At 43.5% G+C, this 27,079-nt stretch overlaps 1 protein-coding gene across 4 annotated transcripts in view; it reads right to left on the bottom strand.

The window, feature by feature from the left end:
- PDE9A (phosphodiesterase 9A) overlaps nucleotides 1–27,079 on the bottom strand; it is an 87,628-nt gene that overhangs the window by 37,131 nt on the left and 23,418 nt on the right. For 3 of the 4 annotated variants that reach the window (XM_034753504.1, XM_034753485.1, XM_034753495.1), the window contains exons 5-7: nucleotides 11,223–11,277; nucleotides 10,297–10,367; nucleotides 125–209 (exon numbers count right to left, since the gene is read on the bottom strand). In XM_034753504.1, the coding sequence (XP_034609395.1) occupies nucleotides 125–209; nucleotides 10,297–10,367; nucleotides 11,223–11,277 (211 nt within the window). Of the gene's footprint in view, nucleotides 1–124; nucleotides 210–10,296; nucleotides 10,368–11,222; nucleotides 11,278–18,893; nucleotides 19,155–27,079 lie in introns of those variants that run through there. The other variant, XM_034753513.1, reaches the window with a different exon arrangement.

The following is a 27,079-nucleotide window of genomic DNA, read 5'->3' as shown; positions in this document are numbered from 1 at the left end:
TGCTTTGCTTCTGTGTTTAAAAAAACAGAATGACTAAATTCAACGGAATTACTTCACCGGAGTTTGAATCCAGAAATCCGGCTGGATTTTTCTTTTCCCCAATGGTAACTGAAGCAGAACTTACCTGGTGCTTCTTGCTGCCATTTCCTCCCTCATCTTTTTAATGTCACTCTTGCATTTCTCGATCTCTACTACTTTCAGTCCTTCCACTGTCAACAAAGCAAAAACAACAGGGGTGTTACCATGGAGAAACATGAAGGATCTTATTTCATTAATTGTGCAGAATTTCAAAAGGCTTGTAACAGTGGGGTTATCCAGTGAGTCAACAGGTTCTTACATGCTGCACCAGTTCCCATACGTGCAGGAGCTACTGACACCATGTAGCTTTAAAATCCGTAGGAATTTTCTGTTGCCAATTTTTGAAGTGAGCTCAAGTGTTTTAATTCACAAAATGGCCATAGCATCTGATCTTTTCAGAATAGTTAGCAACAGTCTACAGCTCTGTTACCTTTTTCACCCCCTCTTCCTTAGACCACTAATCAAAGGAACTAGTTGGCAAAGAAATGCTCCAGTGATATAAGATTGCCGGACAGCACAGTCACAAAAGTGTCCTGCTAGAATTCAAATTCCCATTAAGATAAAAGGTTTTAATTTAAAAAGTTCCCCAAGGAGCAATAGGAGACTTTGAGAGGCATGCCTGGATACAGAGAAACCAAAAATAGACATTTAAAAAATGTCTTGGCACTTAGAAATAATTTTATTTCAGTTAAGTACCTAAAATATGTCATAATTCCTTGCAGATAAATTGTTGTGCAATCCAGGGTTATTGTTGCATACAGCACAGGAAATACTATACTCTCATCTGTATGTATTATAAGTGCCACAAGGCAGAAAGTTTGTCCTTATGTCGCAGCTTGTTTCATTCCATGCAGCCTTGAGAGCCTCACACAGGTCCAATGTGTGGATCTTCCTCCCTTCTCACTCTCAGGCCACCAACATACTCAAGGACATAATATTAAACCATTTATTAAGTGTATATCATTCACAGTGTGATCATGCCACAGCTCATTTATTTACTGTACTCACTGCTTACGTAGACGAGCTGATGTGCAGGAAACTCAAGGGAACTTTTAACTGTAGGATCAGTATTCATTCACTCTCTCTTAAAATAGTCATCATGCTACCCACCCATAGCATAACATGCAAGTGATGAAAAATTGCTTGGGAGAGACATAACCCTATAGATCAGCAGAGAACTCAGATTTCATCTAATTGCTAGTAACTACAGTTATTGCTTTTGGGTGTGGGAAGGGGAAAAACACAAGGGATACACAAACTCAATCTAGACTATTACATAAGAGAAGAGGAAAAGGAGAGGGTTCTGAAAATAATTCAGGTTTGATGAAAGGGACCTGAAAATCACATTTCCATCTGAACATTTTGTACTTAATATTGTTAGGAGTAACTCTTAAGACGATTAGAGCTGATAGGGATGAGAGAAAAAGGTTTATTTATTCAGTGTTTTTTTTTTATGTGCTTTTGACAACACTTGGTGTATGCTCAATTTTACTGCTTTGTTGGTAGTCAGTTGCACTTCCTGTCTCATACACTGGTATGATGACCTCTGTGATGCTGGAAAGGGTTAAGCATCCTGCAGGATAAATGACTCAAATTCAACCCTTAACAACATATGGGGAGATAGTGTTTGTGTTTTTACATATATATTGGTAGAGGTCAACAATGTAATCAAACAGTCCCTGCCTATGCTGTATTCTGTTAATTCAGAGATCAAAAGGACATCTTAACATTTAAATGAACTGTAAACATAGGATATCACTGTATTCATCTTTCTTTGAAATGTATAGCAACTTATTTGCGAATGGTGGAAAATCAGGAAATTGCCTTATGTTAATCTGTGTGGATAATTCCAATGATGCGTAGGAACTGGGTCCACTTCAAAGTCCCCATGAGTGCCTATTTCAGGTTTCAGAGTAGCAGCCGTGTTAGTCTGTATCCGCAAAAAGAAGAACAGGAGTACTTGTGGCACCTTAGAGACTAACAAATTTATTAGAGCATAAGCTTTCGTGGACTACAGCCCACTTCTTCGGATGCATATAGAATGGAACATACATTGAGGAGATATATATACACACATACAGAGAGCATAAACAGGTGGGAGTTGTCTTACCAACTCTGAGAGGCCAATTAATTAAGAGAAAAAAAACTTTTGAAGTGATAATCAAGATAGCCCAGTACAGGTGCCACAAGTACTCCTGTTCTTCTTTATGAGTGCCTATTGTTCGCCTAAGGATTCTGAGCTGTCACAAGAAGGCCTGAAACTATATAAAGATATCTGGGTCCCAATCCTTTTTATCTCAGATCTGCTTGAGGCTTCATGCAGGAGAAGCCTAAGCCATAAGGACTGAAATCCCAGTTCTGATTGGACAGCCCTGAATATAAACACTGGATTATAACCCGTGAACTAATTCTGAAAGAACTCTTTGCAACTACAAAGCTCACCATCTCTGCTATGAATCTGAATCTCAAGAATTGTACTCATGTCTGTTTGTATACTGATCTTTTAACCAATACTCTCTCTGTTTTCTTTTTTAATAATTTTAGTTTAGTTAATAAGAATTGGCTGGAAGTGTGTATTTGGGTAAGATCTGGAATATTCATTAACCTGGGAGGTAATGTGTCTGATCCTTTGGGATTGGTAGAACTTTTTTATATGATGAATAAGATTTTCAGTAACCCTCATCATACTTGACTTGGGTATCTGGGTGGAGCCTGAGGCTGGGTTACTATAAGGGAACTGCGTTGTTGGCTTCTGGGTAACCAGTGAGGTATTATAGGAGCTATTTTGTGCTGGCTGGGTAAATCTAAGTATTGAATTATCCACCAGCTTTGCGGATTGTCTGCCCCATTCTTTGCAGTTCACCCTAATTGACTGACCTCAGTTGGCTTCCCTGGGACCCCAATCACAGTTGCTCTTCAGCTTTCCTCAAACCTGCTCACCATCAACACTGGAGCAGAAAACTAATAGAATTATTTTTTAAAAGAGTGTTTTTAAAATTAAAAAAAAAATTAAGTGTTCTTCTCCTTCCTTACAGAGGTTTAGGAAGAACATTTGGACAGGCCTGAAACGGTCATGAAATTAATTTGTGGTCATGAAATTAATGTTGTTAGCATTGTACAATCACATGTAACAATGGGTTAAGTTGAGAGGCAGGGCCAGATTCTGCCCTCACTTTACATTTGTGAAATACTTTGTGGTCCTTAAATGTAATGCCATCAACCATGCACCAATGAAAGATAGATAGGTAAAGTGGTTTGAGCTCACTCATGGCCTCAGATGTCATTCCTTTAGGTGTCCTTTTCAGATAATGAATTTCAGCTATGGTTGCCGACCTGTCTAATAACTACTGTGACATGATAGACTTTTGAGCAGGGGAGGAGGACATTGACAAAAGGGTCATTTTTCTTCCTCCTGGCAAGATGTGGTTGTGTATTTTGTTCAGGTGCACCCTGGGTCATACTCCTTTGGGATTCACCCTTGTTACACCCCTCGTTTAAGGCCATTTATTCTACTGCAGGATGCTTTGCTGTCTTAACTAAGCACTTATCTACACGGGGAAGTTTTACAGGTATAATTTTAGAGATGTTACTCCCCACTTTTATTTCAGCATAAAAATGGTTTGGGGGTAGGGAGTGGGGGTTAGCTGTAAACCCTTCCCAAGCAATGTAAGAAAAGGAAAAGTCATTCTTATACCAGAATAAGAGTGTCCCAGTGAGGGTTGCCCAAGTATAAATACATTGGATTATACTGAGAAAATTTTCCTGTGTAGACAAGGCCTTACACACTTCAGTCAGTTTCACCCTGTAGGTGTCCACTTGGCACTCATTGATACGTTTCACATCCCTTGTATGCCAGCACCTGGTCTCCATTGCAGAAGTCAAGATCAAAAGAAACAGCTGAAAAAAGTGTAATACACTACTTGTATATGATAAACTGCCTTGTTTATGCACATAGATCAAGGCCCTTAACATTAATTTGCAGCAACAAATACATTTTTAAAAGACCCGGTAGTTTAAAAAGGCATTGGGCCAAATCCTGAATTCTGCACTGGATCATAACTCTTATTGAACTCAGTGGGAGTTTGCCTAAGTAAGGAGTTCAGGATCCAGCTCATTGCACTTATACACTTAAAACACGAAGACCTGGAATTATTTCAAAATGTTGCATACTTGGCACAGTTGTAAGATCTTGCGGTCAAATTCTGAGCAGATGTATGCACTCGTAGACAGGAAAAAATGAGCACCTCGTCACCAACACTGGCTGTTGGAGATGCGATCTGATCCATTCAGGCAGAAATAGCCCTGGATAGCCACATCTGTTGTTATTTCTATCAGTAGCGAGACCCAGTTTAAGGAGGAGCCTTGTTTGGGGAAAATTTGTCAGCTCTGTGAATGCTGGCTTCCCAAATCCAACTACCAAGCTGCATGTACTGCAGATATGGAACTTATTTCACCATGTAGCTGAAATAATACAGTTTGCAACTGTGACTCTAAAAGCATCCCAGTGTCAGAGGAAAAGGGACTCGCTGGTATCAGGTAATGAGTTTCAGCTGACACAACCAATTCAGTGTGCCCCAACTCACTATGGTTATAATCTGTATCTAAAAGGTATCATGCAATACGTCATTGGAAAACTAATAACTCACTGATCATTAATATTCTGTCATGGTGTATGCAAAGGGTGTGGACAAAAAGTTATGAGTATGTTCTAGAATTATATTCTTAACATGTGTTTGGTGCATGTTGGCATCCTTTCGTCTGCGAGAGATGGTGGGAATTATAGCCTACGTTGAAGACGGTTTGCAATATCTCATGTGACTGAACAGTCCGATCCGAGATTTGCATGATCTTTGGCAGTTATTGCAAATGGATGTATCTGGGTTGGGAGCTGCTTGCTTCCTACAGGCTCTTTTCTCTTCAAGCTGTAGGAGCCAGCTTCTGTCATGGACTTTGATACCCCGATGGAGACAATGCCGCCACTTGTTACGATCACTTGCCAAGATTTCCCATTGGTCAATACCATGTGTTTGGTAAAAAATGCATAAGCACAGGCTGCCTCAGACAAAGGAATGTGTATTTGATTCTCTGACCAGACAGGTCTTCAGGCAAAGACCGTGAAAGTCCATAGTTACATATTAGGTATACAGGGCTCTTGAGCCGAGTAATAGGGGAGGAGATAGGATGGTGTCTATGCCCCAGCAGGAGAGAGAAGCTTGGTCCAGGTTTTACTTTTCAAAGAACACATTGTAAAGTTTTACTTGTCTATAAAGACAGGGGGGCTGAACCTCAAGTCATAAGCAATTGAATCAACTGATTATATAGAATATTACTGTATTATAAAAGTGTATAGAGTAAAGTCTTTTCTGAAAGCTAATGACACTGGTGATTAATATCATTGTGAAATGTACATATTTACAATATATGAGGAAATTTGGATATTTAATGATATTATGCTTTACAGTCTGTGGACAAACAGGGAGAAACAGGTACTCCTGCCCCTTCCCTCCCCCCCGCCCCTCCCAGACAGGAGAGAAGACAGCTATTTACCTGTGGCCTATGTAAATTAAGCATGGTGGAAGCAAAACAACGGAAGCCCCATTTACAGACAGAGGGATGGGAAGCCCACAGGAAGGGAAGAACAGCATGAAGCCATCCTTCCTCTTGAAACAAATTCATTGAACTTGGCAAGATATAAGCAAAGACAGAAGCCATCTTTGGCACCCATCACTAGACAGACACAAGAAGACAGAGCTCTTGCAAGCTGAGAAAGATGGGTCCTTCAACCAAGATGGTGGGGTTTGAAGTCTCTGGAAACTGAATACAGGTTAGAAACCTGCTTAGGCAAAGATGTTTTACCTAGGAAGAAAAGGGAAGCCAGCATCTTATACTTTTGTGGAAGGTCCTGACTGAGGGAAAATCAGTCATGAATGGGGAGAAGAATGTCTGGTGAGAGAAATGTGCTAAATTAAGTTTTAGACTTCTAGATGCGTGTTTTCACCTTTATTTGCTTATAACCCTTTTTAACTTTGTTCCTTTTACTTGGCATCACTTAACCTATGTCCTGTTGTTAATAAAGTTGATTTATTTTTGAAGGGCCAAAATCCATTTGTTGTGCATGTAAAATCTTAACTACAGTTTCTTCTAAGAACTTTTCATATAGGCCCGGATGAGGACCAGCTAACAAAGAACAATACATGGCTAAGAGAAAGCTGGGGTAAACAGATAACCTTGTGTGTTTCAAGTCTATGAGCGAAGTCAGCATAACTCCGAATGTAATTGGGCATCCTTATCATGAGTTATAGACACATGAAGCGCTGAAAAAGGTCTCACGGTTACTCCCTAATGCAGGGAGGAGATAGTGGTACAATACCCCTCAGATCCCAGACAGAGTTCAGGGAGAGGCCTAATATAATTGACACCTTCGCCTCACCAGTTTATGCCAATTCTAGCCCACAGAAATGCAAGGGTAAACTTATAAACAATTGTTATTGTTAAATACTAATTTCTGCTTTTTTTGCTTTAAATCTCCAGGAATGTACCTGTTGGTCAACGAGGAGAGCTGCTACCTCATTCCCCTGGGCCCCAAAATTAGGATTTAACCTATACACTTTAATAGACATAGTTTGGGGATAATTACCAGTGTGTCAGCAATATGTTAATTTCAGCCTTGGGCAGAGCCATTATGTAATCTTTTAGACCATTGGCTTATTGGACTTATCTTGTCTTGCTGCTAGAACCTATCCAGGGCTTGGGGAAACCCATTGCCGTCACTTCTCTCTGCCCAATGAGCACCCTATATAATCTATTGTAATTGATTGTTCTGCAGTGTCTCTGAGCCTAATAAGCAAAGTGACACTCCGCCAGCATTGTGCGTAATAAACTCCTGTGCTTGACTCTACATGGTGTGGATTACTGTTACTTCAATTTTTAACTATAAACCAACTCAGATCTGTGTTTAAATGGAGAAGTGCATTTACCCTTGTTAAATTAATAAGTTGTGATGTGCTTTTGTGTCTTCAGAAGAACACAGAAACCTTATCATTTCTCTGAACTATCCAGGAAAGGATAGATGTTGCAGAGCGCACAGTTTTGTGGAAACAAGGCTGAAGGAAGCTAGAGTGGGGCTGTAGACAGGGTGCGGGGGTCAGAGCTGCTGAATCAGGGCTATCTAGCACATAAACTCTTTATGGTGTGACCTGCTTGCTTGTAGGCTGCTTGTGAGCATCCCAGGCTGGGAGCTACAGCAGCAAAGCATCGTAAGGNAGAAGTGGGCAGTAGCCCACGAAAGCTTATGCTCTAATAAATTTGTTAGTCTCTAAGGTGCCACAAGTACTCCTGTTCTTTTTACGGATACAGACTAACACGGCTGCTACTCTGAAACCTGTCTTTATTGAGTGTAGGCACTTATCCTTTGGAATTGTACATCACATAAAAGTGAAAACACCACTATAAAAATATATCTATCACAGCCACATCCACACAGCCAACATATTTTAAAAGTACAGTTTTAAGGTTGAACAGTCAAGCATTAAAAGATAGGAAATTCCAGAATTAATTCTGCTCCCTTGTGTGTATGCATTATGATACAGTCTTCAATTACATGATCACATACTATTTTTTCCACAGGCGCTCTTCCTCGTTTAGTGCACAGGATGGGCAGTGCTCATTTAATGAGCAGCTATTCGATATTTTGTTTTCTTTTCATTGTTCAATATGTGGCCCCAGGCCTGATTTACTGCACATTATTTAAACCCTGCTCTGAATATACAATTATTAATTTCCTCATTGGTTTTCACACTCATCACTAGGTTATCTGAGTGCTTCACAAACATTACTTTATCTTCCCAATCCCCTGTAAGGTGAGAGAGTGGGATATTATTATCTCCATTTTACAGATGGAGAACGGAAGCACAGCAAGATTAAGGTAAAAAGTTTCATTAAGGTCCACTACGTTTCGGTGCCCAGTTTGAGATGCCCAGGACCTCATTTTTCAGAGTGCTTAGCATTCTATACCACTTTATATGTTCACCTCACACCTCCCATTGACTGCTGTTGCAGCTCTGAATTCTCAGCACTTCTGTAAATCAGATCCCAAGGTCTCAAGTCCGGAATCCAGAAAAGGAGGGACACACTATTGGTGACCACCTTTGAAAAGTGTGGTTTAAGGGACTTGCTCAGCATCTCATAGGAGCTCTGTGGCAGAGGCAGGGACAGAATCTAATTCTCCAAGCCAGCATTCAACTACTGTAACCACGAAACCATCCTTCCTCTTCCTGCAGTCCCCTGCCTCATTCACTACAAACCTTCCAAGTACTGTAACAAATAAAGCAGACATCCAACGGACAACATTTTCTTTTACTACACAGCCCTGATTCCTCTCCAGAGCAGGTTTATCCCATGTACTAAATGAGGCAGGGGTCCTGCAGAAAAAAAATAAAATGTGATCATGTAATTAAGGACTGTATCATAACGCATACACATAAGGGGGCTGAATTAAGGTAGCACAAGCCACCTTAATTCTGGCATTTCCTAACTTTTGAGTGCTTGATTTTGCAACCTTATATTGTTCTGCTAACGCAGTTTTGTGTGTGTGTAATTTCCTAGGTTTTTAAAAAAGCCAACAGAAAAAACAGAAATTCCATCATGTGGCATCTTATTGACACCAACATGGGTCATTAGCAGGATTGGAACCTTTAGATCCACCTCACAGAACTCTGCCACTTGAGTTGATAGACTAACCAATAGTGGTAGGTTGTCATCTTCCATGTGGACCAGCAGAAGAGGGGGACAGGACACTTTGCCAATGGGTTTCACAGATATTTGCTGACAGAAGAGGAAAGGTGAGACTCAGGAATCCTTGGTTCCATGTCAGGCTCTGGACGGGAGTGTGCTGTGGTGAGCACAGACTTATGTCCGTCCCCCCATAAACATGACCCTTCTACCCCATCCCCTCCAACATGTCCCTGTCCCAGCCCTCTCTTCCCCATCCCTTGCTCCTCATTCCCATCCCAGCCTCCACCCCTCCAGCTTCTCCTCCCAGGCCCAGTCTCCTTGCCTAGCGACTCCAAGTCTCAACTCTTTGGACTCTCTGTACCAGTCTCTCCCCCACTCCCGGGGCCACTCCCAGTTCTCCTCCATAGCCCAGTTCATTGTCAGATCTGTCTCCCCTCCTCCCACATCTCCTTAGCCTGGTTCCATTGGTTCTCAGGCCCAGTCTTCTTGTCCATCCAGTCCCCCCGCCCCAGCTTCTCTTCCAATCTCAGCAGCCCCTAAATCTGCTGGCTCCCAGTACCCTCCTGTTTCCCTCCCTAGCCATCAGTGCCCCTCTCAACTTCCAGTCTCCGTTTCCCTCTTCCCCCTGCCAGTCAACAGCCCCAGTCTTCCCACAGGCTCCTTGTCAACATCTGCTCCCTCTGCCTCCCCTGCAGGTGAGGCTCTTGTCCCCTCTGCATTCAAATTAGGCAGCTTCTTCCTACACGCTACCTTGTCATCAGCAGCAGAAGGGCGTGGAGAGACAAGCTGTCTGCCCTCAGTTTCAATGTCTGGCCGTGTTCTGGCCCATGGCAGCTCAGAACTACAATTGTACAGAAAATCCTGCTAATTACTGGACTGGAGCGTGCTCAGTACAGATGGGATATTTGGGGAATTTAGCAGCTAAAATTGAAGCAGTCTTTACTGAGCATGTGCAAACTGTGATTTTTCAAAGGCTTATTACTTGTCCAAATTTGGGCAAATATTCATAGGGACAGAAAAAGGCACATCCTGCCATACATTTAAATAAAATTTTATTAAATAATTTTTTTAAATATATATATATATATATATTTATAAATTTTAAAGACCACCTCCCTTGCCAACTTTCAAGTCCCTTCTCCAAAGCATAGGGGCGCCAGAGCTTGTCAAAGAAAAGGTCATCAGAATTTTTTAACGTGGACAAAACACCATATTTTCCCCTAGCCTTCTTGGAAATGAATGAACTTTTTGGCTAAAATTTTCCAGAACAATTCAGCCTCAGGCAAAGACCCAGCATGGAAAATTTCAGCCCAAATATCTGAAGTCTTGTCAAGTTGTAGGTAATTGAAAACAGGGTGATATAATGAGAAGTGTCAGGAGACTTGAATAATGGGCAATGCTACCAGTCCCTTGTATTATAATTAAACAGATGTTGATTTTATATATAGTAATTCCTAATTTTGTTAAAAAATAAAGGACACTTACGTTCAACTTTTTTCTCCAGCATTGCCAAGTGATTTGCTACTTCAGTTTTCAGTTCATTGATTTTAAACACCCTGGGGAAAAAATCAGATATGAAATATACATTTGTATCTATATGTATACAATAAAGAAAAGATTTTGTACTAGAAACCGCACACCAGTTTCAAAGGACCAAGGAATGACATTTAATATCAAGTAAAGAACAGCAAAATCTGTGCTGAATGTACAACCTTGAAGAAAGATGTGCACATTCAAAGGCTATAGAGAGTCCATGAAAATTAAAAGAGAATGCTATTGTTTTGGCTCTGAGAGAATGAAGTCATCACCCCATCTTTCAGCAGATACTTGTTATCATGCCCTTTAGGGAAGCAAAACTAAATTGATGGTGCTTCAAGGCCAGCATACAGGTATTTGTACACCTTTGAAGCTCTTTTTTCTTTCAATCATATTGGTGGCTTACAGAGATATAACAGAATTGATCCTTCTTACTGAAGCCAGTGAGGATAAAATAAGCATCCGTAAAAACATTCAGAATTGTTATCTGAGGGAAGAAAAATGTGCACATTAAAATTGATAAACAAATGCTGAGCCTACAAACCTAAACAAAGATGCACTTTTTTTGCTGCCAATACGATGATGGAAGCACAATTAAATCAATTAACCTTTCTTTTCTTGTGCAAATACTGTCCAAATTCCATCTTGGCATAAGCCTTGTACATCTCCTCGTTGCAGTCAATGGGAGTTGTATGGGCTGAGTCCGGCAGTAAGGCTGGAATTGTCAAGAGTTTGAAGGGCGTGAAGTGCCCGACTCACTTTGAATTCCTGTGGAAGTTGGGTGCCTCACTTCTTTAGCTCCCTTTGAAAGCCTCAGCTGGTCTCAATAAAAGAAATAGAACTTTGCATTCATAACAATGATGTAAAGTTTTTACCTTGAGAATTGTTCAGCAACCTGCGTCAGTACACTCTGGAACAATTCCTCTTTCTCTAAAAAACAAAATAATGGGAAAACATAGTACACGACACAGAAAGAGAAAGCGGTGAAGTCTGACACTGTATGCATTACTTCAACTTTAGGGCTTGGCAAATGCCACCCACCTGCTGCAACATGTGGGGGAACTTGATGGAGCCATCAGTGAAGGGGGACAGTCTCAGCAGGGAGGTAAGGAGCTACTCACTGAAGGACCTCTCCCTTGGGAGTCTCTAGCACATATTGGCCAGTTGGAGGGGGAAAGGGTGCTGATTGGCTAGCATTCCCCAGCTCCCAGGATTTAACCTGGAATGGGGAGCCATGGGACTTCATTCCTGCAGCCCCACGCTATCCACCCAGAACTAGGAATAGGAACCTGGCCTGTGAGCTGATCATCTGTTTAGGGGGGTCAGGAAAGATTTTTTTTTTCTCCCAGGGGCCAACTAGCAGAGGACCAGAGAATTTTTTGCCTTCTTTGCAGCACCTTCAAGCCACAGTGGATTAAGTAGGAATGCATTTGGTACCTAACAGGGGTACTTTGATTGAGTTGTTGATTCGTCACAATTTGCAGCTGGTTTCCAGCATGGTTACAAGGATAAAACGAACAGTTCCCAGAGATAAGAGACCTAGGATTTTGGCGATGGGTTTTTGGGACAAAGTGAGACCTTGGGGCCATTGCGGGCAGAGTCCCCACCCTGCTGCACCCTGTGTTCCCCTTGTGGGGGTACATTGTGCTGGGACTCAGAATGAGCTGAGTCCCGGGGGGTAGGCTGAGGAGTGCCTATGCTGAGTTATGAGTGATGTGGTAGGAGCCCTGGAAATCTTGCACTGGAATCAACTAAATGCCTGGTATAGGCGAGCAGGGGTGATGGTGAGTAGCATCCCTCCCCTGTGTTAAAGTTTAATAAGATTTGTAGCCTTCAGCTTAAAATCCAGCCACGTGTCTGTCCTGTTTTCGCTGTGGGTCTGCATCAAAGAAACATATAGCAAAGCAGCTATTCTGGTGCCTTGAATGTAACCATTCATTTTGGAACGTAGATATGCCAGTGATGGTACCTTTCACTGTACTTGCTACTTCCTTGGTTCTACCAGTCTCATGTCCCCTGGCTACAGATTACAGCCAAGGTTTTCAAGAAAGGCTGGTCATTTTGGACACCCAACTTGAGATATCTGAAAAATATCTGATTTCCAGAAAGAATTCTGCACCTATCCTCTGATGATTAGGCCCCTTTCAGGTGTCTCAGAGTGGACACCCAAAACTGGAGGCACCCAAAATCACTAATCGCTTTTGAAAATCGTGGCCCACTTTCCTCCTTCTGGTTCACACAGGTTGCATTTACACTATAAACACACCATCTGAAGAACCCAGTAACAACATGTTAATGCCCCAACGTGGCTAAAGCACAGCTTGGGATCACGCTGTAGTCCTATCTTTGGCACTGACTGTAAAAAGCAGAAAAGTTCAGTACTTCTTAAATCTAGGAACTGTCATTCCATAACCGTGTTGTATTCTAGGGTAGGTAATAGTATCAGAAGTGTCTTCTTTACAAGGGCATAACACACCATTGCTAAATAAGGTGATTTTGCAGAGTCGGAGCTGGCTGGTTGACTGTGGAGTCTGTAGTTCATTTCACCCACTGCCTGCAAAAACACTCCCCAGATATTGGCCTACTCCCTGTCCTCCATTGTGCTTAACTACAATGTGGAAATAAACTGCATTACAGGAAATATAAAATCTTGACCTTTCTGGAGACCTAGGAAACCACTAGATCCTCTAGTTTGTTTGTTTTTTCTTTAAAATTTTTCAGGTAAATTTAGTGCTCATGAAAGTTAGAGACTAGTAGTATGATCTTAAATCAGGTAGAGTGCAAACAGCTGTTGTGAAAATTTCTCCCACACAGCACAGTAAATGTACCTCATGCCTAACCTGCAAATCTCTTTTACTTACTTCCCCAGAGACTGCCAGTTCTGCAGTGGTTTTGTTTTTTAAACTTGTCTGCAGGAGGAGAGGAGACCACCATATTCATTTGCCTTTGTAATCCAAACTAGGATTAAAATTCAGGTCCCCAAACAAGAAAGGCCAGTCACTGTATTAACTTACTCTATTAGCTTTACTCCAAGAATCCCATTTTAATTTTCTAGAGCGCCCGACACATGACATTGAAAAGGAAGTCAAGCTATAAATGATAGGATAGCACTAGGGTTGCCAGGCGTCCAGATTTCGACCAGAACGCCCGGTCGAAAAGGGACCCTGGTGGCTCTGGTCAGCACCGCCGACAGGGCCATTAAAAGTCCGGTTGATGGTGCTGCGGGGCTAAGGCAGGCTAGTCCCTACCTGTCCTGGCTCAGTGCTGCACCCCGCAAACGGCCAGCAGGTCCTAGGCTGGTCGGCCAGGGGGCTCAGCGTGCTGCCCCCGCCCTGAACACTAACTCCGCACTCCCATTGGCTGGGAACCATGGCCAATAGAACGGAGGGAGTGGTGCCTGCAGGCGAGAGCAGTGTATGGTGCCTCCTGGCCCTCCCACCTAGGACCCGGACCTCCTGGCTGCTTCTGGGGCGCAGCGCAGCATGAAGCCAGGACAGGCAGGGAGCCTGCCTTAGCCCCGCTGCGCCACTGACTGGGAGCCACCTGAGGTAAGCCCGTGCCCCAACCCCGAACCCTAAGTCCCTACCCCAGCCCTAAGCCCCCCCAAACCCACAGCTCCCTCAACCTTCTGCCCCAACACAGAGCCCCGCCACACCCTGAACCCCAACCCCATGCCCCAGCTCAGAGCCCCCTCCCACAACCTGAACCCCTCATCCACGGCCCCACCCCAGAGCCTACACCCCCAGCCAGAGCCCTCACCCCCTCCTGCACCCCAACCCCTTGCCTCAACCCACAGCCCCCTCCCACACTCCAAATCCCTCGGCCCCAGCCTGGAGCCCCCTCCTGCACCCCAAGCCCCTCATCCCCAGCCCCACCCAGAGCTCTCACCCCCCAGCCAGAGCCTTCACCCCCTCCCACAAACCAACCTCCTGCCCCAGCCCAGTGAAAGTGAGTGAGGGTGGAGGAGAGTGAGCCACTGAGAGAGGGGGAATGTAGTGAGCGGGGCCGGGGCCTGGGAAAGGGGTGGGGCTAGGGTGTTTGGTTTTGTGCGAGTAAAAAGTTGGCAACCCTAGACAGCACTGAGTGATTTTATCAGGTAGCTAGAAAACAGCAAGTAAAATTCCTTGATTTTGTACATATTAAAAAACAGCTTAAAACCTACAGAAGTGGTGTCCATGTTCACAAGTAAACCACATTGCTAATTCTGCAATGGCAGGAAAGCAATACAGGAGAGAATTCTAGCCCTTTACTGTTCTTTGTGACAAGACAACTACAGCAAGTACACTTTAGACACATAGGAAAGGTTCACACTATACCTTGGCTTTACAATGCTTAGTACTGCGGTGGTTGACATGATAGCAAACCTTAAGACAGATAAGTAAGGAGCAACTTTCCAGGACGCTGATGTTTGACAGAATGAAAGACATTCAGGATATAATTGCCTTTGACAGTTTCCAGTAAATAATCCTTGCAATAACAACTAATAACTACCATACTGGGGAAGACCCTTGATCCAACTTGTCTAGTATCCTTTTTATTTCTGACAGTGGGTAACTGCTCTAGTTATGAAATGCCATACTATAGGGACATTATTTTTTATTTATACTTATGCCCTGAAGCCTGAAAAGTGACAGCCAAATTATATCCTCCCCAGTATAGCTGCAGAAGCTATATCCATCACCTATATCTACACACATAGATCTATCATTTATCTCTATCATCTATATGTACACCCACACATGCACATATACATACACAGACATTATATAAATGTCTAAGGGTAGATCCTCAGCTGATATAAAGTGTCATAGCTCCATAGAAATCAATGGACCTATGACAGTTTACACCAATTGAGGATCTGTCCCAAACTCTTAGTTTTGCGCTATTTAGCCAAATGTAATGTAACCAATAGAGAAGGAATCAGCAATAGACATTTTAAAGTAGAACAGGCCTATAATTCTAAAAGGAAATCTTGGGTAAACATTTTTAAAGCATTTAAATGACTTATGCGTCTAAGCATCATTTTCAAAAGTAACTTAGGTACTATTGTCAGAGGGGTAGCGGTGTTAGTCTGGATCTGTAAAAAGCAACAGAGAGTCCTGTGGCACCTTTGAGACTAACAGATGTATTGGAGCATAAGCTTTCGTGGGTGAATGCCCACTTCGTCGGATGCATGTAATGTGTACTATTAAAAATGGTACCCCTTAACTCTTTTGTCAGAAATGTTATGATCCTCACTAGCCCTGATATCCTTTGCCGGCATTTGGTTTGGTTTTTAGGCTGTATTTACTGACATTCAGTAAAACTATAAATATATATGAAAAAGAAAGAACTTTGACTGGATAAGAGTCTGTGGTGCAAATGCAAATTAAAGTAAGATGGAGCATTTGAAATAATATTAAACATAAATGTGTCCAACGTTTTGGATTAAGTGAGATAAATCTAAAAAGTAAACATGGAAGATGTATTTGTTGTTGACATTGCTTGGGAGATAACCTACTTCTACATTAGATTTTTCTACTCAAGCTTTAATTTTTACCTCTGTGCACATGGCTTATGCCTTCTTCCCAGTTCAAGCATGGACTTAAGTAAGAATCATTAACATTTATGCATCCCACCTGCAGTAGAGACCACCTCACTAGTCCATACATTCTGCTTTACCAATATGCTACAGGCAATAATTTATTCCTTGTATTATCATAGGGCCCAGCAGCCCCAGTCAAGGACCAATCATAGTATCAGTATTTTCAAGTAAAATCCCAGTCACAGAGCTGTGCTCTAAACCATTGATAATGCAGCAGGACAGCAAAGTTGCAGTGAGCAACTTGCCTTGTACTGCACAAGCATCCTTAGGATAAAGCAGATAAGTGCATAATCCTGAAGTCTTACTCCTGGGTGCATTCTCTGCCAAAAAAATTAAAAATTCTGCACACAATATTTTAAAATTCTGCATATTTTATTTGTCAAAATAACACGATATAATCATGCCAGTTTCAATTATTTTGGTAATTTATTTGAGAATGCCTGTCAGCAAATATGTCTGTAACAATACAGATAACAAAAATTATTCAGGAAATGCTTTCTGACAAATAGATTCATTACTAGGCAAATTAATACAGAACTCTGAGTAATAATTAATTTAAACTACAATACAGAAACGTATTTCCCACACTCCTCAGAAGCAGTGCAAAGGTTTGGGGGAGCTGAGGGAGAGGGAAGTAAGTGCTGGAGAAGGAGGAGGCTGGGTGTGAACTTGGAGGGTTGTTGGGTGTGGGTGGGAGAAGTATGGAACAGGTTTTTTTTGTGAGGGAGGGATTGTTGGGGAGCGTTCCCCATGCAGACCCTGGCTGACTCCTATCTTCTCTCATTCATTCAGGCACATCTGCCCCTGTCTGCATGTGTCCCTGCACCCGCACTCAGCCAGCTCCCCCCGCCATGTCTCTGCAGCTCTCTCCCTCTGCCCCATATGTTCCTGTACCCCCATCCTTATTCAGCCCCCACCCCAGTCTATGCCCCCCACTAGCCCTTCTGAACCCCAATCTGTGACCCCCCCAGCAGCTCCATGTGCCACACCCTATCCATTCCTCCATACCCCTTGCCTCCTGACCTGCCCCCCCTGGACAGCACACTGTGAGGAACGCAGCCTCTTCTTTTCCCTATCCGCAGTTGGGGCTGCTCCCACCTCAGAGTGGCTGCTCTCTGTTCTGGCACACAGTGGCCCCTAGCGGGTGAAAGGCATAACTGCAGCACTTCTTGGCAGAATGTTTTCTGCTGAGAAAAAAATATTCTGCACCACACACGAATTCTGTGTGTACGCAGTGGTGCAGAATTCACCCAGGAGTAGTCTCTACACAGGAAAAGCTCATAATGGAGTGATGGGAATCTTGCCTACATAAGGATGGCAGGATCAGGCCACTAAATTTATATTATATGGTAATATATTAATTGATTTATTTAAAAAAAAAAACAGTCTTTCTTTAAAAAATCCTTAGTATACTTTAAAAAGTGCTAACCTTTAAAAAATGTAAGTGCATGAAGTGCTAATATGAAGTGCCAGGTTCACAGCTCTGGAGAACGGAGTCCTCTGAGTATCCAAGGACAGGGAGAGCATTGGCATTTGCAGTACAAACTTCCCAAGTACTTTCCCCTGAAAAATCAAACCTAACCCATCTCTGCAGCCTTGTCTACAGTAGGGAATTAAAATGTAAAAATCCCACCATTGCCAGCACTGGTTCAGCTGCACTGTTAGCAACTTTGGAAGTCCTAGTGTAGACAGCTCTCTGTCTCCAGTAGCTGTGTCAATTAAACTTGCTCAGCAGAGTAATTCATGTCTCCTTTATCTAGTAAATCCCCAGACTCTTTGCTGAGATTAACCACAAGACCATGCAATTAGTGTTTGAAACAGCAAGTGCTTCTTAAACAAGAAGCTAGATTTTAAGAAATAGGTTCTTTTAGTTAGTTTTAAAAAAGTAAAATGACAAAATGGTGCTAATATAATCTCCTGTCTTCCACAAATGAAGTCCAGTAGCAATATGCTATATCAGGGGTCGGCAACCTCTGGCACGCGGCTCACCAGGGTAAGCACCCTGGCGGGCTGGGCCAGTTTGTTTACCTGCCGCGTCGGCAGGTTTGTCCGATCACGGCTCCCACTGGCCACGGTTTGCCGTCCCAGGCCAATGGGGGCTGTGGAAAGTGGTGCGGCTGAGGGATGTGCTGGCTGCGGCTTCCCGCCGCCCCCATTGGCTTAGGACGGCGAACCACGGCCAGTGGGAGCCGCGATTGGACGAACCTGCCGACTCGGCAGGTTAACAAACTGGCCCAGCCCGCCAGGGTGCTTACCCTGGTGAGTCATGTGCCAGAGGTTGCCGACCCCTGTGCTATATTTCTCTCAATCTCTCCTGGAAATGCAAGATAAACATTTTATATTCTCTTATATGTTTTAAATATATTTTTTAATATATTGGCACACACACATTTATACCTTAAGCATAAACAACATATTGGCATTTCTAACAGCTGCCTCTTGTACTTTTCTGATATATCAAAATGTATCATGAATATAACATACACAATGCAAATACGTTTTGGAAAAGAATCAGTTGTATACACATGTAAGAAATAGATACCGAACATTTAAAATATTTCTTTACAACAGCTTCTGTTTCCTTTGAGAGCACCCATTATTATTACGCTACTCTTCAAAATATTACAGTTAATTATGAGAGAGACCAGTAATACTTGTCAGGAACATTTGCTTTTATTTTCCAAATGATTTGATTATTACATGATTGTGACTCTAAAATGGGACAAGCACATAGTATTCTGAAAGTCTAGGATCTAATTCATGCTCTATTGTGTTTTTATTTTATTCAATTCCCAGATTCGGTGACAGTGACCCGAAGAGCAAATAAAAAGATTTGTTCCATTACAGGGAATAGTTTTCAGTTATCTTAGAAAGGGTTTTAAACTGCTTTTGAAAATCAAAGAGCTGAAACAAAACAAATAATACTTATTTAAAATACCAGGAAAGCTTCATCTCTGCTTACCGTATACAATGCCTGGAATGCTACAAGTCCAGCAGTAAGAATAAACACAGAAACCCGTACCCTGAATTAAACGCCTCTCAGATCGGTCTCAATGGCTGTAGCATACAAGAGAGTGACAAGTTGCTTTTAAAAACCAACTCAGTAACAAAACTAGATGTTCTACTTTCACTCCTTCCGCCTGTCAAAACTCACTAAAAGTACCAGGACATTCTAATCCAGGGAACAGTCAACTACAATGTGATGTTTATAGATGTAATAAATGACTTTCAAAATAAAAATGTATGTTTTTATAACCCTAGAGTGCAGTAAAGATATATGACTAACAACGGCACTTCCTCTCATCTTAAAGAGACAAAGCACCTTTTCTTTTCAACATTTTAATCAAGAATGCTATAACTGCTTGTGGCAAAAAAAATTGAGATTTGTGCAGACACCATTTATAATCCTCAAAGGCATTTAAGACTCTAGCTCCCATTGAAATCAATGGGCATTAGATGCCTAAAAACCTTTGAGGATCTGCACTTCTGTGCCTCAGTTTCCCATCTGTAAAATGAGGATAATAATAATCCTCCCATTCTCCTATCCTCTGTTTGTTGTCTCTATTGAGCTCTTTGGGGCAGGGCATGGCTCTTACTATGGGCCAGATTGCAATCTCCCTGCTCATGCTGAGTACTGCTTTATGCCATCAGTAATCTCATTGATTTCATTGCAACTCCTGGTGTAACTCAATGTGCATCAGGATATCACAATCTGACCTTACACGCATGCACACTGCATAGCACAATGGTGTCCCAGGCTTCAATAGGGCCTCTAGCTCCTACTGGAACACAAACATGAAATGTAATTGTCATCTTCGTTCTGAAATTCACATTTACAAAAGTGGATATGGTTTTGCAAGACAAAATAATTTGCAAAGGACTTCAGTTTTGCTCCCCAGCATTTTGCAAGTGAAAATCAGAAGGTTTACACCCACCCAATGATATTGCAGTAAACTAGTGCTGCACAGTTTACAGGCAAAATTCAACTCTTCCTGCAGCTATCTGTTGCCTATTCTTCACTTGCTCTGTGTAGCATTCTTGGCAAGGTTTCTTGTATGACGACAATGGGAATTCATCCCTAAATGAGGGCATGATACTCAGCAGTGCTTCCACAGCACAGATATGAGATCTGCAATATAAGGTCAGAGAGGAGGATTTTGCTCTTTTTCTTTAAAGGCCAAATTCCAGCAGTCTTCAGGTTTGGCCAGAAAACAGGTGCATACCAATGCTGTAAAAGCACTTTCTTTGTCATGTGTACTGTGCCAGATGGCTGCCATGCACAGATTTTTCCTGCCAGAATCAGGAGAAATTAGAGTGGGACAGGTATATGCTGGGCTGATTAGGTTACACACACACTAAAATAGGTGGGCTCATATCCCAATAACCCCTCGGTGCCTTCCTTTGAATGTCGAGTTACAGTCCCTCCCCTGCTTCACCCCTTGCTCTGGTGAAGGAGGAGTAAGTTACTTTGCTCTATGGTTATGTCTACACTACCGCAGTAAATTGACCTAAATTACGCTACTCCAGTTACATGAATAACGTAGCTGGAGTCAATGCATCTTAAGTTGACTTACTGGGGTGTCTACACAGCACTGGGTCGCTCTGCCATCGATTTAGCGGGTCTTCTCTAGACCCGCTAAATCGCCCCCCAGTGCATCGATCACAGCAGCATCAATCCTGCGGTAGTTAGACATAGCCTATTTGTGGAGGGCCTTATTCCTCCCTCTGGCCCCAGACAGCTATTACAGCCTACAGGTATGGGGAGGCAGAAGTAGGGATCTTACCACTTCCCACCCCTTCCCACTGACTTGCTCACTGGGCGGGAGGAATAGCAGGCAATTCGGTCCTGTTCCCCTGAAAAACAGTCAGAATTGCAATCTGAGCAGGTCAAAGCAGGGGGTGGGGGGCAGACTGGCTGGCTTACTGCACCACACTTCCCTAGGTGGCCAAGCAAGGCCTGTGATAATCTCGCCCTAAGGAGCAGAATCAGGCTGGATAATTTCTGTCCCATGGACCCATCCTCAGCACACCTACCCGAGCTTGTGCCTCTGCCCAGCTCACAGTCAGGATTTATCTCTAAGCATTTTGTTTTGATAAGGAGGCTGGTCCTTCCAAATGTAAAAGATCCAAAGAACAAAAGCCTTAGAAACGGGCACAACGAGAGCTGGTTGGGAAATTTTTGACAAAATGTTTTTTCATTGGAAAATGCCAATTCATCAAAACCAAAACTTTCCATGGAAGTGTATTGGTTTTGCAAACCTTTGGATGGGAATGTTGCTGAGGTATAAGCTGGAATTTCTGGGAACAAAAGAGACCCTCCGCATAATAGTCAATTGATTAGGGCCCTCACTTGGGATGTGGAAGACCCAGGTTCAAGTGCCTGTTCTGAGGTAGAGATGCCTCCCACATTCCAGCTAAGTCTCCCAACCTCTGGACTATAGAGTCAGTCTCAATTTCTTCTATTGGACTTTGCAGAAATAATTAATAATCACAGGACCAGAGAACTCAGGCAGAGCACAGGCTTAAACCTGCATCTCCCACATCCCAGGAGAGGGCCCTAACCACTAGGCTATTCTCTTGCTCTTCCTAAGGGTCTCTTGCGCTGCCTCTCTGAAAATTATTAAAAGGTCATAATTTTGTTCCACTGCAGAACAAAAACAAATTCCGAAACCTTGACATTTGTCACAAAACGAAATTCTTGTTTTGTAGGCAGCTCTAATTCTGACCCCAAATCCATTGCAGTTAATCATCTAAGATTGCTCTACAAGTTCATTAGGGCTGAAACTTGCAAACCCTTACTCGGGTGAGTAATCTCTTTGCAAGTTACAGTAGCTGCTGTTGGATTTACACTGGCATACCCGAGATCAGAGTCCAGCCCACAGGCTACTTGTGTGAGTAAGTTATGTAGGAAACAGCTTTGCAGGATGGGGATCTTTTTCTTGAAGACATTGTTTAGAACGAGCATGTCACACTCTTGCATAAGTTTTAAGAGTTATCTTGGCTCCTAAATGAAAATAGATCATCATATATGTAGATTCAGGCATTGTGACAAGTTTCTGTCATTTCACAAATAACGAATAGGTACAAGGAAGATAGTGTCTATATAACCATTCAAAAAAATCTGTGGGTCTCACTTATATATCATCAATGGGCTCATCAATCAGCAAGGCAGGTATATAAATAGATTTGCACACAAGTCTCCTACCAGGAAGCTACATTAATTTATGTAGATCCAACTCTTCCGATTCATACTGGTATCTCAGGGGAGAAATCATGGGCTTTCTTCCATATGAGTGGTTGATAACAAGCTAATTGAAAAGGCAAATAAAGGGCAACTGAAGTTGGAGGCAAAGATGCATTCTTCGCCCTTTGTCTGGTCAACAGACTATGAAATGCACTGGTAACTGTTCCTAATGCTGAGGCTCTGTAGAAAGAAGTGGTAAAAGGCACTGATTGCCCTGTGTGTTGGTCTAGATCTCATCTCAGTTGATAAGACAAAGAGGCTACTGACCTCTTTGTATTTCAATATGCAGTCCAAATTTGGCATGTGGTTACTTTGTTACTCTTTTCCCAAGGACCTGTCTGACTGAGTTAGTAACAACGGCATTAGGAAAAGCTCAGAAGTGAATTCGGTGCAGCTAAGCAATGACAGAGCAGAGGCCTCAAAAAGAAAATGCTAGAGGAATTTAGTTTTATTGTTTTCCTCAAGGGTCAAAATTCTGTAGGATTTGCTCTTCAGCATAATTTAACAGGCATCTATCATATTACGAAGTGCTTGAACTTTAGTTGTTGCACAACACTACGGTCATGAAACTGTGAGTCCTAAGACCATTTTAACTTCAGGAATGAGGCTGCTGTCTTCACATCGCAGAAATCTAAGCCACTTGTGTAGAACAGTACCTACTGGAGTTAATGGAGGATGCCCCTATCATGTGACTGGGGTAATCTTCTGCAGTCTTGACCCATGTGACTATGGCCAGGACAAACACTGACCTCTTACCAGTACTCCTGTGCATCACACGTTTACACCATGTCTACATTACAAACTTTGGCTGATGCAAGTTATGTCAGAGATGCAAGTTATGCCAAGATTGGATTTCAGTGAGAAAAACATCCCAACAGTTATAGCTGCCTACTGTGCCCTGCATAATAGCTGTGAAGCAAAGGGGGAAAATGCTGCTGGAGTGGAGGGTGAAACAGCTGTCTGCTGAGTTTAAACAGCCAGACACAAGGGCTATTAGAAGATCTCAAGGTGGAGCTATATGGCTCAGGGAGGCTTTGAAAGAGCACTTTTTTATCAGTGAGCCACAGTAACGTGGTATGGTGAGCTGTGCTCTCCTGGCCCTACTGTGTGGGGGCCTGTTAGGAATTGTGTGATGCTTGGTGTACATCTATACATATAACACTGTCAATGTACCTATTCATTTTGTGCTGCTTGCTGTACATTTATGATTATTACACTGTGCATGTTTGTCACTGATCCTGTGAGTTGTGTCACACTATGCAGAAACAAGTAATAAGTGGGTGCTTTCAGAACTGCTAGCGTTCTGCAGCGTATGTTATGAACTGATGAAGATGTTCCAAATAACTGAATTTTATTCAGTAACAAAACTAGTGCAGAGAAAAATCTGTGCAATTTAAAAGCAAATACACTCAAAACTTTAATAAATTAATAGAACAGAATGTGTAAGGGGAAAGAACATTCATATCTATTTATGCTACACATACAGCTACCGTGGCTTTCACAGGTCAGTGCATGTGAAGCAATGGTTGTCCTGAACGTCCCCCGGGGTGGTAGGGCTGTAGTCCCCGGTGCCATGTGGGATGTTGGCGGGGGGGGGCTGCAGGGAAGTGCTGTAACGGAGTTCGCCATGGACTGCAAAGGGACGTAGCCCCAGAATTGTTGAACCCGTAGATCCACAAGAGTCTGCAGCATCTGTGTTTGCTGCCAGAAAAGCCCCATTATGTCCTGATGCATCTCCCTTTCCTTTTCCTGCCGGGAATCCTGGGCCTTTCTCCTGTCCACACTTTCTTTCTCCAGGCTGTCTGCAGTGTTCACCTTCCAGGCCGTCTGCTCCCAACCTTATGCAGCACTGGCTTGTAGGATCTCACTGAACATGTCATCCCAAGTCCTCTTATTTTTCCACCTTATCTGGTTGAGGCATTTCATGGGTGTGAAGGGGGAACCCCTCAAGGCTGCAAGAGCAGCAGCTACAGATAAAACACAGAGGTACCCTTGTCAGTATAATCACAACAGAAAGCAAAAGTTAAGGTTCAGAACTCAGACCCCTTGCTCCCCCAAAGTTTTAAACAAGCCATGCCTATTGATACTTCTGCTTTGGAGTGCTTGTGTACGTAGGGTGACCAGATGTCCCGATAAAATCGGGACCATCCCGATATTTAAGTGTTTGTCCCATGTCCTGACCGATCTTTGGTCGGGACGCACTTTGTCCTGATATTTGCTTTGCCGGCAGCACTCGGCTTTTTTTTTTTTTTCCCTCTCTCTCCTGCTCAGCCGGCACGAGCCAGCCTCCCCCGCCGGATCTGGAAGGGGTTATTACTGGCCACTCGGTTGGAAGTGACACTGTGGCCGGAGGGGAGCCGCCGGTTCCCCCACCCCGCTTGTAGGACTTTGCCAAGAGCATTGCGTGCCATGGGGGGGGGGGCCGTGGGGCAGGGCCGGCTGGGCTCCGGTGGCTCCCGGGCGCAGTGCGGGGCCATAGCAGAGCCCCGCAGTAACATCACTGGCTCCCCAGGGCGTGAGGCCGTGGCAGAGCCCCGGAGCAGTGAATCGCGGAGAGCTCTGGGTGGGCGGACCCCGGAGAAGCCCTGTGGGAATCACGCGTCCGCTTCACGTCAGGGATGGGTCCGGCCAGGCTGCCTGAGGGCCAGGCGCTGGGCTGAGCCGGCGAAAGCAGAACAGAGAGAGGCCTCGGGTCAAGCTGCTAGGACACATGCAGGGGAGGCCGAAAGAAACTGGGCATCCAGCCAGTGTCTGTGGTCCCGAACAACCCCCAGCTGTGCAGCCCCGGGGGGGGGAGTTGCTACTCCTGGGCTGGGACGTTTGGCAGGGGAAGCAGCAGGCTCTGCTTGAGGGTGCTCAGAAGAGACGTTTGAGTTTTTTTCTCTCCTGCTCTGCCGGCAGCACTTGGCTTTTTTTTTTTTTTTTTTTTTTTTTTTTTTGTGAGTCCCGCCCCTCCCAGTCCCGATATTTTCTTCCTCTCATCTGGTCACCCTATGTGTACAGCACCACTAAGCACCAGCCGTGGTGAATAAGGCTTGAGAAATGAGGCGGGAAATTGCTCAGTTGCATGAAACTAGGGCAGTGGCACTGAATACTGGCACCATTTTCCACAGACTATGGTGATTTTAGCTGATATCTCACTAGTGAGGGTAACAAAGACACAGAGATCACAGCTGCTACTGGTGACCTAAAGTCGCTTAGGCCTGTATGCTGCTAGTCTGTGTACTACAATGGCCTGCTGAAGTTACTGCTGGCTGGCATGGGAAAGTGTCCTACCGCAGAGGAAGAAATAAGGTTGCCATCCCTAGAAACCTTCAGGAAGGGACTGCAAAGTACCTCCATGAAACTTTCATCGAGATCTCTCAGAAGGATATATATAAACAAATTTCTCCTCATGGCTCCAATCTTGCCTAACTCTACAGGGGAATGAAAAGCAGATAACATTATTTCTCTTTTTTGTACTGCTACCTCTTCTAGTACAGGTAAAATAATGCAAAATCCATAAATGTGTCCTGTTAAGTCGGGGGTGCCATCACTGTAATGGGAAATAAATTTACACACTTACCAGAAGATCCTTCCGTCCACTGGGCTCACTTGTTCTTGATTGCCAGGACTGACTAGATGCATTGGAGTTTCAAACAGGTCATGGCTAATGGTCGCTTGTCTCCCATCCTCATCCTCCTTGCTGTTCCGGTCAGGGATCTGTGGCTCAGGCTCCCTGGAGGTATCCATGGTGGTGGGTTCTCCTCTAAGTATGTCATGCAGCTCTTTGTAAAATCAGAAGGCCTGTGCATTGACTGTTGGCCTCCCTGGCATGCCTGACACATTTCCTTTGCTTTCACATGGCCCTGCTGCTGGTCCCTGTCGGTCGTACACCTTCTCCTGCAACCCCCCCTGCAATCTGCTCATAGATGGCCACATTTCTATGGCAGATCCATAGCTGTGCTTGCACAGCCTTTTCTCGTCACAGGCCTAGGAGATCCAGTATCTCTTGTCTATGCCAAGCTGGAGCTCATCTGGAGCATGTAGCCAGCATGGTCTGCTGGGCAGTTGTGCACAACAGTGGAGAGCTTCCAAGTGTGCTCACCAGGCTGGACAATCAGGAAAAGGCATTTTAAATATTCATGGAGAATTAAAAGGAAGGAGGGGCCTTCTGGTCTCTGTGACTCCTGGGCAGTGGAGTTCACAACTGAGATACCAGAGCAGTCAATGTTGGGATTGTGGGACAGCTGCTGGAGGACTGCTAGGGTCAACACAGGTAACTCAGTGTCTTTGCTTGCACAGCATTGACCTCTGTACATCAACCATAGCTCAATGCCACTTGGGGAGGCAGTGTAACAGCATTGCTGTAACGGGGCGCTTACATTGGTGGGACACAAATTTAAATGTAGACACATGCGCAACTAGGTCAATGCAAAATGGTTTACGTCGACTTAACTTTGTAGTGTAGACCAGGCGTCACTGTAGTGAAGCTGCTGCTTGTATAGTCCTTTCTTAGGGTCAAACTTTCCAATCTCATCTTTCATGCTCTTCTTTGCTCCATTTACCCATACTTGACCGTTTTCCAGCTATGTCAGAGAGCAGTGAAAAGAGTAGTGCTAGCTACACCCCTTGTGGAAATTGCTGTGACCCTTTTTTGGCATCTATTTGACTACCAGCTAGTTGCTCTTGAAAGCAGAATGTGGTTGCATCCTCCTTTCATGCAGTCCGGTTTGTTTAAAAAGAAAGAACTAGAACTGAACTTTTTTACAAAAAAGAACAATTTCCCACTCTCAATTCTTTTTATGCCCTGCAAAAGGTCAGGAATGTTGAAAATTAATGGCAACCAATGTAAATGAGAAACAGAAACGAAAGAAACATTAATTCCCTTGCATACAGTCCAACTTGCTTCCTTTTTCCAAAAC

Source organism: Trachemys scripta, chromosome 1, assembly GCF_013100865.1.
Source record: "Trachemys scripta elegans isolate TJP31775 chromosome 1, CAS_Tse_1.0, whole genome shotgun sequence".
Lineage (NCBI taxonomy): Eukaryota > Metazoa > Chordata > Testudines > Emydidae > Trachemys > Trachemys scripta.
This window is presented reverse-complemented; position numbering and strand designations above follow the sequence as displayed.